The 12,000-nt window shown below is 39.9% G+C and overlaps 1 protein-coding gene across 5 annotated transcripts in view; it reads right to left on the bottom strand.

Annotated features, from left to right (window-relative positions):
- Positions 1-1,848: 1,848 nt before the first annotated feature.
- LOC123962757 (spectrin beta chain, non-erythrocytic 1) overlaps positions 1,849-12,000 on the bottom strand; it is a 53,513-nt gene continuing 43,361 nt past the window's right edge. For 4 of the 5 annotated variants that reach the window (XM_046039056.1, XM_046039057.1, XM_046039055.1 and 1 more), the window contains 12 exons: positions 11,763-11,967; positions 11,268-11,642; positions 10,930-11,174; positions 10,683-10,821; positions 10,446-10,530; positions 9,578-9,774; positions 9,275-9,399; positions 9,068-9,143; positions 6,369-6,547; positions 6,038-6,211; positions 5,805-5,847; positions 1,849-5,683 (listed from right to left, as the gene is read on the bottom strand). In XM_046039056.1, the coding sequence (XP_045895012.1) occupies positions 5,471-5,683; positions 5,805-5,847; positions 6,038-6,211; positions 6,369-6,547; positions 9,068-9,143; positions 9,275-9,399; positions 9,578-9,774; positions 10,446-10,530; positions 10,683-10,821; positions 10,930-11,174; positions 11,268-11,642; positions 11,763-11,967 (2,056 nt within the window). In that variant the 3' untranslated portion in view covers positions 1,849-5,470. Of the gene's footprint in view, positions 5,684-5,804; positions 5,848-6,037; positions 6,212-6,368; positions 6,548-7,653; positions 7,732-9,067; positions 9,144-9,274; positions 9,400-9,577; positions 9,775-10,445; positions 10,531-10,682; positions 10,822-10,929; positions 11,175-11,267; positions 11,643-11,762; positions 11,968-12,000 lie in introns of all 5 variants that reach the window. The other variant, XM_046039059.1, reaches the window with a different exon arrangement.

Here is a 12,000-nt window from a genome sequence, read left to right as displayed (position 1 = left end):
GGAGACGATTTAAAGCCCCTACACACCCAGGTGAATACACTTATGCTGCCTGATTAGACCTCTCCTGGGGACAGTGGCTATGTACAAACAAAATGTGCTTTATTGACACCACCATGAACCATTAGTTGTTAGGGCAGGACAACTTAAACAATGGATCTTTTTCATGGAAGACATTATAACAAGTCGCAGTGGGAAAAACACAGGTGTACATAATATAATGATTGATGGCTGAATTCTTTTTAGCTGCTTTAGTGTTAAGGTCCGGGTGTTATGCATGACTTACTGGGACTCTTAAATCAAACAGAGCTATTGTTAATGTTTGCGCTGTTACTAAATTATATTTACAAAGTATAATCTATCTGAAGATACAGGAGGAGGCTGCACTAACAGAGGCTCTCTGTTCATCACTGGATGTCTTATTTTGCCACCAAAGTTTTCTCTCTGAACATGAATTTTAACATTGGAGTTACTGACTTTGGCTTCATATTAAAGTTCAACTTCTTTGTTTTTTATTTGTTTACTTTTACTCGTCTCATATTTATACTGCACAGGCCAAGTTTAATTCCTACAAACATGTGGAACAGACACTCCCTCAGTCCCACATACACCCTTTTCTCAATATAAACTTTTAGATTATGTTATCTGGCTGGCCAATTATTTTCTGAGGTCTTTGACCACCATCCTCATCCTCTCCCATTTTCAACCTCCAGTGCAGAGTATATAACCACTGTGATGAAACAAAGGCTCGGGTTTCTTTTAACATCTCACTGCAGGTTTGCCCTGCTCTTTAGATAATCACATCCTTCCCAGCATTCAATGATTCATCATAGACCTACTGTGTGTTATTACTCGATCATCCTTGACCTCATTTGCTGCAGTTGCGTCATTAATTCATTCTTAATGGCAGCGCCGCAGCAGCTCTCTTTCCCACATCCTCTACACACATAGTGCAAGAAATGTTTTTCCAGATAGATGCCACTGAACACACACATTTAGCTATAGTCAAATATATTTCAGTTTTTTTAAATTAAATTATAAACAATTACTGAATCTACAAATAGCATGCAAAATTCATTGATGTGATGGCCAATAAGCCAAACATGATTTCAGTGGTGTTTCCTTTTCATGTGAAGCAAATATTGTTTTATATTAATATAACCCTTCATTATTCTATCCTTGGCCTAATTCTAATTGTGCCCACTTGGTCTTGACTTGCATTTTAAAGGGGAACTCTTCTGTGGCTCTGGAACAAGCTTTCCAAAGTAAGAAAAAAATAACCCCGATGATGTCATCAGAGTTATTTGGGGCCCGAGTTTTTTTATTTTTTATTTACTTTTACAGAAACTTGCATAACAAACTGAAGATGTGGGGTGGGGAGTAAGTGAAAATTTAGGAAACAAAGGTCTAATGAAAGACGCTTTCGTGTTGCATCATGGAAAATGTAGGATCGAACCTTTTTGAGATGACTCAGGACTCAGGACTAAAAATCTGGATCTCTCTTACCATTCCTCTTTATGGAGGCACAATACTAAACTGCTGGTCCCAAAATAATTTCAGTATGCCATGTCACAACATAATGAGTAGGTATTACAGTCAAGCTTTTCTGGAAAATGCTTTACTGTGAAATCCCAATTGCGAATGTTATTGACCATATTTATTTGAGATTTATTGAGATACATAATAACAGTTTGAGTCATGGATAAAAAAATCTGCATTTTATAGGTTTGTCAACAGATCATAATTCCAAATATCCAACTTGTTTAATCTTGTGTACCTAATAGAATAAAAGCTGGAGCAGTGGCTAACCTTTTTTTTTTTTAATCATAAAAACCCCCCGCAACAATACAATGTTTTTGATTAAACCATGTTTTATTATTCCTAATATTAGATGTAGATACACAAGTCAACAAACATTATTTTCGATTCGTAATGAAAATGCTCCACAGCACACTGACATCGTGTGGAAGGGTCTGGTATTACAGACACGTACCTGAAAATGGACAGCAGTTATAATTTTTGCAATAAGTTGCATTAGTAACAGTAGTAGTAATAGTAACAACAGTAGCAATAATAGCAATTAATAATAGTAGTGGTATTAACAACTCTGACTTACAGAGGAAGGAACAGACATTCGTCAAAAGTAAGGAGAAATGAAGGTAGGTGGACAGGCTTATCAAATGCTGCAAGACAGACCACTGGATGAAAAAATACAAGCTCCCACTAGACAGCAAATATCCTGCCTTCTAAAAAAAGGAAGCTCAAATTGTCACCAGTCTGTTTTCACTCATATCTAATACTTAACAAGTAAAAGTTGCTGTTTTGTTTTCTTCATTAAGTACTCTACTGTTATAAGTACTCTCATAACCAAAAAAACCATGTCTTTGACATCAATATTACACACTTTCCATGTTGTGGTCAAGGCTCACCAGTAGCACAATGTTATTTTAAAAGGATGCCATATGCAACATCGAGTCACAGCCAGCTGAGGACATTTCCACAAGACTGGATTGCCAGGGTCATTCTGCATTAAATATACAGTACAGTATTAATATGTGAGTGTGTATGTGAAAGAGAGAGAGCTCGTGTACAGTATGTCAAGTATGAGAAATATTTTTGCTTCACATGACCAATTTGGCCAAACTAATTTGAATCATTCACATTCAAATGAGCTGATAGGAAAACACACTGTGTGACCTTTAAACTTGAACTCCCTAACATCACCTGGCTGCTGTCTGATATCCAGAGCGGAGAAAAGGTAGCATAAAAACAGCTCATCCACTGGGGATGAATGATTCCTCCATTCGAAATTGTGCACAATGTACGCTAACTGCATCGGCTCACTTATGTATGCAATCACCTTATTAAGTTGTTTTCTAGATGGTAGCTTAGTTTAAGGCTACTAAACTAGGAGCTCCGTCACACACCCGAGATACAAAGTCCCACTGACAGAGACAAGGCAGTCAGTTTCACTGCTTTCCACTGAACCCAGTTCAATAGTCTCAAAGTGGGTGTTCAGATATTTCTCTTCTGACTTGGAGGGTCTGATTTAAGCGATAGACCAGCGTTTCCACATTCATTTGGGAATCTGAAATAAGGCCAACCAGTTTAAACTGCAACCAAATACAAGTTTACTTCCAACAGTTTGGTGTTTGACTTTCCCATGGACTGATCAGCCCTCCAAGGCCTGGTATACACATCCTGGCAATTTCCAGCTTTAAAGAATTACCTTCAAGATGTAAAAAATTACAAATAATTGATTACTTGCAACCTACTTGTAAGATAGTCCATAAAACTCTTAAATTCAGAATTGTTATCCAGTAACTTCCTGTTGCATTTTGGCAGTTAGAAAAGGCAAATTAACACTTGGATTTAAGTGGCTGACTGACTATAAGAACATTTAACAACCAATTCAATGGTCTAGATAGAAGATATTTATATAAAATTGCTCTACTGCCTACAGTTTCACAATATACTGTAAATGCCCTTTAAATTTCAAACATGTACAGTATTTGAGGAAACTAATAAAGACCTATAATTTATTTTACATTAACTATATTGGACTGCCATTATGTTGTTTTGGATTATTGTAAATGCCAATTACATTTATAATTAGTTGCTCTCCAACCCTGAATATGAAGTGATCTCATGTTTTCAGAGTACATCAACACAGAAGAGAAGAGATGGCAACGATGAGACACATACAAGTATAAACCTACATGAAGTCATGCCACATATGCAAGAGCGCAACGCTCTTTTGAGGATTTTCCCCTCTGCCACCACTAGATAGCAGAGCTTTTCACGTTACTGTTGATTCATATTGTAACTGCATTTATAATCCACTGACATACATTAGATCATTGCCACAGGGCACATTTTAAACACCCATCTTCATTCTAAGAAAGCTTTCATTAAGACTGTTCCAATGGAGGGTGGGTTTGTAAAAAGGGGTTCAGTGTATCTGTTGTGGGTTCAAGTAAGGCTCAGTACGGCTCTCTCTGTCAGGTAGCACATAAAGCACGTTCTTCACTGCCTATCCAATCTGAGTAATGAGACCTGTCGGCTGTCCATCTGTCCTGCTTGCATCCCCGCGGCCTACCACAGAAAATGTGCTTCAGCCTGCTCTGTCTACAAACTGCCCCCATGCCTTCACGCCAGTAGATAGAGAGAGAACTAGATATTAGAAGACTAAAACAGAAATAATGAAACTTCATCGGTAATGTCAGCTTACATATAATAAAAACCAAAAGCAAAGAAAAGCTAATCTTATGAAATCATCCCAGATATTTTTAGTTTGTGTTTATGTTTTCATCTGCATTTTGCACACCGAAAAGCAGCATTCATCTGGCCACGTTTTCATCAGGAATAACATAAACGTGCAAAATCCACAGCACCACAACTCAATCACTCACACACACGCACACACACACACACACACACACACACACACACACACACACACACACACACACACACACTACAAAACTAATCTTCTCTGCTTTGTACAGAAAAAAAGAAAGTTGAAAATCAAGCAGAAAAGACCACTCAAAAGAAATAATCAAATACAGGCAAAATTAGAGATAAAATAAAAAATAAAAACACTTATTAAATATATATATATCATTTTCCCAATGAAACTTGTGATCACTTACTGCACACTGCTAAATTTAATGAGCTTTATTTTTTTTCAAAACACCTCATAAACTGTCATTCCTAAAAAAATAAAATAATGATAATAGTAATACATACAGGGGCAAGCCCAACATTCTCCACTAGTTTAACCAAATTTATTTCTCTCCACAACATGAATCAAGATTATCTACTGTCAAATTAATTAGTTTGTTTTCTCAAACCAGCAATAACAAAAGATAAATAAAAATAATAATAACAGCAATAATATCGGGCAGGTTAATAACATCAATATCAAGAACAGAAAAAGAGACTGAGGTGATCTTTCCCAAAGAGAGAGCGCTTGAAAGTGGGGAAGTAAAACAAGATTGCACCACAGTGGAAAGCCACCATCCATCGTTTTATTAGTGACACGGCATCAAAACGGCTCAGCTGAAGACTCACGGAAGAGACAATATTCATGTTAAAGGAAAGCCGTTTTGGTGGATTGGAACCGAACTGGGCCTGAATCCCTACTAACGCCAACCACACCTGCTACTGACTCAGACTAACAAGCTCTGCTGGTTGGCTGAACTGGATGAGGGCTTTCATTGTTGGGTGCAGCCAAATGTGAAATATGGATTGGATGAACACAAAATGACAAATAAAAATGGCAAGGGAGCAAATCAGAGAGAAAGTAAAACAAAGTTCTCTGTAAGCCATGTACAGTAGCTGTCGACAAATTCCTTGGGGCCTGCGCTGAGAGCAGTGTGTTTGTGTGACCTGTTTGTACTTTCCATTCTGCCTGCTTCAGTTTGTTGAAACTTTGACAAATGTAGTTTCCATCAATGATTTTACAAGTGTTCTATTTTTTCTTGCCAAAGAAGCTGAACCTCTTCTCACGATCTTTCTCTTTCCCATCTTTGTTGCGCATGGTGACACCTCCAGCATCAGCTGAGCTGGGGGAGATGGGAGGCATCGTCATGGCACGGCTGAGTGCCCGCGGACCTCCCGGCGAGTCTCCTGATCCGGTTGGAATGGAACAGAGGATAGAACGGATCCAGGAGCTCATTTCCGCCTTAAGACAGTAAAAAAATATAAAAATAAAGCTTTAATATACTTCTTATATACTCTTATATATATATACTTTTTATTCAAACATAATTTGTTTTTGAATAATTCATTTCTATGCATCTCACCTCATCCTTTGCTTGGAACAGGAACTCCTTGCCATCCCCTAGCCTGTAGACACAGCATTAGAGAGGTTTACCATTAGTTAGGGATAAGCTATAAAGTCTAACATATCTCACTATTTCACCATGTTCTTGGTATTTCATCACAGTCTCTCATTTTATTATTAAAATCTAACAGGGTGACAACTGTACTGTATCAGGAATCCTTGTTTTTTTTTGGTTGCCAAGTCCCTTCTTACCTGAGTTTGAATACATGTTTCCTCTTCTTATAGTCATTGGCTACCTCACACACAGCCTCTCCGAGGCTGATGGGTACCTCTCCGTGGTATGGAATGCCGTTGCTAGCGCTCTTACTGTCTTTATAGAAACCAAGACTCCCTTTTCTTAGGACACAGTACACGCTCTGCCAGGATCTGTAGGAGCAGAATGTTACAATTAAACTGTGGGACAGTATGACAGTGGTGTCCAGCAACATATTTTTACAATAATTTAACCAAGTCCTCATTGGTCTGCGTCTCTCTTAGGTCTATTTTAATGCGCTCGACCAACTCCCACCATAACAACACTCACCGGGTAGCTGCCTTTTTGCTGTGAGACTCCATCTCCTGTTTTCGATTGAGCATCCCCTCCATGTTTTCCGGCTCAGAATCTGCTCCAACCCTGCTTGGTAACGTGGCAGAAGGATCAAGGCGAGATGATGCCAGCCCGCTGTCCCTACCTGGTCCGTTCACCGACTCAGACTCTGAGCCCTATAGGTTCAAACCAGAACATGAATGGTGGTGGGGAGGTAGAAAGACATGTGACCGGATGGACGCAGTGAGCAGCAAAGCAGCCATTCACAGCCAGACATGTAAAGCCATGATGACGCTTGCTTTGACGGCACTGTATGATTACCTGACATAACAGCACAGCGTTGGTTCAGAAGGTCCACATAATAATTACAGTCACTCATATGGGTAAGACATACAATTAAAATAACCATCCATGTGGGAAACATGCATGCTACACTCAACATTGATAGTTAAAAATCTACATTTTCAAAAATAATCAAAAGATACCGAAGGAACCTAATATTAGATTTGTTTGGAACAGAGGCAGAGACAAATTTGCCCTGTAATTATTACTACTTTTAAGATGATCTTTGCCTCTATTAATTGAGCAACTGTAAATAAATAAATGATAACTCTACAGTATAAACACACAAACGCAGACAAAACATACATGAACACATTCTCAACTACAGTTCAAGCCTTAGATCCTCCAGGTCTCTTCAAAGAATCTGAATTACGAAATCCACAGACCATAGGACTCAATTGTGACAGGAGTAGAAAGCATTATCAGCTATGGAGACATTTGTGTGTCTTTTTCTCCATCAAAAAACCTTTTTCCAATAAGTGAAATGACCATTGAATGACTTTCACACACATCACAATAAGTGTACACATATAGTAAAACACTTAAACAAGCTACATATAAATAGGCTTTGAACAGCTACGATTATCACCACATTTACAACTCTGGGCTTCACGTTTACAGTCACTCCTGTCCTGGTCAATATGAGCACATATACAACAGCAGACTTTAACGTATCTGATCCATGAAAACAATCGGTTCATGAATCAGCATCATGCCTTTACACAGCAATGGGACTCATTAATGAAACTGCGTAGTGCATGAATAAATTTCTTGAATTTGAATAAATAATGAATAAATAAAGCAATGGTTTGCATCTGTGACACAGAGCGATGGCTTCTCGACAGAAGAAAAAAAAGGCACTGCAGTTGACCAGGAGCTGAGCGGAGGCTGTGAAGTGGGCGAGTGGAAGCTACAAAGCTGACCACGGCTTGGTACTCACACGCTCCGGCTGCTTTGGCTTACACACACGTTTAGGATCTGATTTCTTTCCCACTGACAACGATAGCGATACTGACTGCTGGTGAAAATGCAATAAGAGATTGTTAAGAACTCTTTGTCTGTGGCAGAAACTTGAAAGTTAGTAAATGGGTTATACTTTTCTTAGACATTTCTTCAAACTCATCATTATTATAGTGGGCTTCTAACAGTCACCAACATCTGTGCGGATTAACCATAAAATCGATGAAGTTCAATTAATACAGAAATAACTCCCTTTCTTTGACTGATTCTTCTCTGTAGTGTCAGCTACAGACCTAAACATACGTTTACTTCTGCTTTCCACAAGCAGCCAGTGTAGACTGCCATCATCTCTGAAACACAAGAAGGCACCAGGTGCTTATTTTCATCTGCCAGTGTGGACTTTCTCTAGGATCATGTAACATGATACATACTGTATCCTACCCACATCCTAACCCCCTTCTCACAGGTGAATCAGGGTTCCTGTGGCAGTGGGTGAGTTTCTTCCTCTGCAAACCTGATTCCTTTCAGAAAAAGTGCTTCCTTTAAGCAAAAAGTTGCTGCTTATCCTTAATATAAATGTTGCTGAAATATACTGCCTGTAGGTATTCTGCTTGAATTAACATTTCATAAATGACAAAAGAAAGACAATTCTTTGAATTGGATAATAGCAGTTCATGTAATCATGTGACGAGGGAATATGTACCGAAACAACGCTGCTGATTGGAGTAGAACAGACAAATACATGACTCACACTTCACAACTACAGTTTCACTATGTATTATTTGTATGATATACTCACAGGTTTGGAGTTCTTTTATAAATAATACATAATAATAATTAGTCATTTAGCTGAAGCTTTTATCCAAAGCGACTTACAATTGCTATATATATATATATCAGAGGTCACACGCCTCTGGAGCAACTAGGGGTTAAGTTTCTTTCTCACTGACACATTGGTGGATGTGTCGCACGTGGAATTGAATCCTGGTCTCCTGCTCCAAAGGCATGCATCTTATCCAATACGCCATCGCCATCCTTAATTTATATATTTAACTTATATATTTTCATGAAATTCATGGTTTATAACAAAATGTTGCCATGTTTTAATAATTTGTCAATACTACAATATTAGCAAACATTTGCATGTGCACATCTCATGCCAATTACCAGTATTTCTTTCTCCACTAAACATTTTAACAATAATTGAGTGAATACAAATCCATGTCATGATATAGGAGATAACAACATGGAAAAGACATTACAGGACATTACATGCTAGAGGCCTGAGATTTAAAAAGAAATACACTGGTTGGTTTAAAAGTTTGTTGTACCACAGAGCGGAAACACTGTTTTAAAACACATTTAAGGCATTTAGCTCTAAAAAACATGCTCACCTGAGATGTGTCATTGTCGCTGTGTACTCCATTCACTGACACCGACTGATTGAGTGTGGTCTGGTCCAGACTGGTTCTACGTTTGAAAGCAAGGGAAAGCATGTTAATAAAAAAATAAATATTTGTGCTGATACTATCAACTACATCAGTAGTACTGAGTAGTGTTACTATATCAACATCATTCTGCTCTACCAGATCTTGTTTTACCTGGCTGCAGAATCATGTGCATGACTTTCTGTCTCAGATTGTGCAACTTCTGCTGGGGGTGGTGTAGGGGGTCGCCGGGCTCTCTCCTCTTCCTCTCGCCTTTTCTGGATCTCATGCTCCTCAAGCTGAAAAATGGGAACTCAGTACTGCTATCTACACTTAACACCTCACGACTGTGGGAAAATGAATGCCTACATAGGTGAGTGGTGAACATCCTCTATCTACCAGGCCACTCAGAACAAGCCAAACCCTTATCAAATACATGAAATATTTTGATATGATTCACGTCATCTCTTTACTTACAGTAGTGAGTTTCTCCAGCAGCACAAAGCGGTCTTCCCAGGCTGCAGCAAGTTTCTCAAAGGCCTCGTGGCGCTTAATTAAGCTCTCTACCTCATCCACATTTGCGCCCAGCTCTGCTGCTCGCACCAGAGGTTCTTGCCCTGCCAACCAAGACTCTGCAACATAGGCATCGCGTCCAAACTGCAACACCTCCAACACTGAGATGCAGAGAAAAGGGGAGAAGAAGACACAAAGAAAAACAAAAAGGGAGAGAGAGAGAAAACAAATAATGAGACAATATAAACAGCATCGCAAACTATTGGTAATGAGTCAGTTGCACATCCAGTAAATCACACACTTAGGGACCTTTCAGACCAACCATAGCTCTATGGCAAAAAACACATACATTGATTTCAGTAACACCACCACCACCACTTGTGCAGGGAAGGGTGCAAACAGTGCCACACAATAGAAAACAAAAACATATGCAGACAAACCAAAATGTTAAGTCCAGGCTCTACTTCTATAATCAACATCAATCAAATACGTGAAAGCACAAATGCCTTGTCGAATACCTTGTACTACATGTACCTTGTACTAGCATTGTGCTGTTTACCCCAATCCTCTTGACAGAGGAAAACATTATGAGTGCCATACAACTTTATTGAGATGCACTATACAATCCTATTTCATGGAGTACATACTACTGTGTGGTGTTGTAGTATCTAAACGGCCTTCAAACTGGCCATACCTGTTTGGATTTTATCTGTTACCTTTACCCTGTAGCAACGTGTCCACACCAACACCATCCACTTTGTTGTTTTTGCCATGGTTCTATTAGATTGTATGTGCCCTTATACAGAATCTAAAACATGTTAGGCATGCATACCAATTTGTAAATGGTCCATCTTGTCTTGCCATTTTTTGTTGATCTTGTCTCTCTTTTCCTGGAGTTGAGCCAGTTTCTCCCGGATCTGTGAATCAAGTACATTCAGCAATGAGGACATGAAAGACTGATTCACTCACAATAAGCCATTAAATATGTTTCCTTTTTACTCTGAGCTGTTTTTTGTAAATATGCATTAATGACTGTAGATAACAGTAGAAGTAACAAATTGAACAATACCTCATCAGATGCATAATGATTATTGTTAACGAGAGCGTTTCCCATCTCAAAACAGGCAGTAAAGCTGTTTGCCCTTGTCTCGATCTCTGACTTGATGTCCTGATGATTGGCAATGACCAACCCTGCAGAAGATACATCCCTGGGAAAACAGAAAGGAGAGAGAACTGCGCTTTGAATATACTTGTAACACTGACTGTAACAGTATTCATGACGGTAATTGGAAAATTAAGCATAAAGTGACATTCACCTGGGGCTGTCATGTGCGTCAATCTGCAGGTTGACACCATCCATCCAGAGCATGAGGTCTCGCACCATGTTGAAGAAGCGGAACTTCTCCACGGTGTCCAGCAGGAGGAGCCTGCGGGCCTGACCAGCCTCCAGCAGGCCCTCCCAGGCAGAAGACACAGCATGTTCACTCCTGTTAATGTCATCAGCTTTCTCCCCAGCATAGGCCTTCTGCAGCCGTGCTGCGTCATCTTGCACCTGATTCACCTAGGAGGTCAAAGAGGAAGAGGGGACATTCAGTTTTCTATTCACATGGCTCTCTTGGAATTTCACATGATATCTTTTTGTCAGACAGCTGACCTGTCCACTGAGGGCCTGGATGTCATTTTCGAAAGTGTTGTGCTGTCTGTGCAGATGCTGAACAGTGTTCAGATCACGGCCAAGGTCAGAAGGCAGCCCATCCCTCTTCTCCTTAACACGTCCAAGCACTTCCATGGCATCCTGATGGAAGCGGTGCAACTCATAGGAGGCTGCCAACATTTGTGTGCGTGTGTCAATCAGCTCCAGCAGATCAGCCCAAGCCTCGTTCAACCCGTCCTTCCACTCAGCCACACTGGCATTTTCGGGATGACCCGACTCAATCAGGTCATCTGCCAGCCCGTTTACACCATCTACACGCTCTTGGCCGATGGTGCTGGTGTCACGAGCAAACTCCCGGAACTTGTCCCTCAGCATCTGTAGAAAGAAAATTCAGGGCAAAAGTAGGAAACACAATTAATTCAGCTAAATTTCCCTGAGCTTCAGGGTCTCCAAAGTAATGTAACAGAGCCTATGACTGAGAGAAAAAAAACTCACCGTGACATGTTCATAGTCCTGTCCTAGTTCATGGGACCCAGCAACCACCTCCCTCTCAGCAATCCACTGCTCCAGGTCATCTACCTCCCGCTTCAGCTGGGTCAGCCTCAGTCTCTCCTGAAGACGCCCACGACGCTCCTCAGCAAGGTCTTTCAACCCAGCGTACAGTTTGTCAACTTGGGCTTGCCGTAAGTTGATTCTCTCGCTGTTTACATAAAAATGAAAACAGACAGATCGG

Source organism: Micropterus dolomieu, linkage group LG23 (genome assembly GCF_021292245.1).
Source record: "Micropterus dolomieu isolate WLL.071019.BEF.003 ecotype Adirondacks linkage group LG23, ASM2129224v1, whole genome shotgun sequence".
Lineage (NCBI taxonomy): Eukaryota > Metazoa > Chordata > Actinopteri > Centrarchiformes > Centrarchidae > Micropterus > Micropterus dolomieu.
The sequence above is the reverse complement of the archived record's forward strand: the minus strand, read 5'-3'. Positions and strand labels throughout refer to the sequence as shown.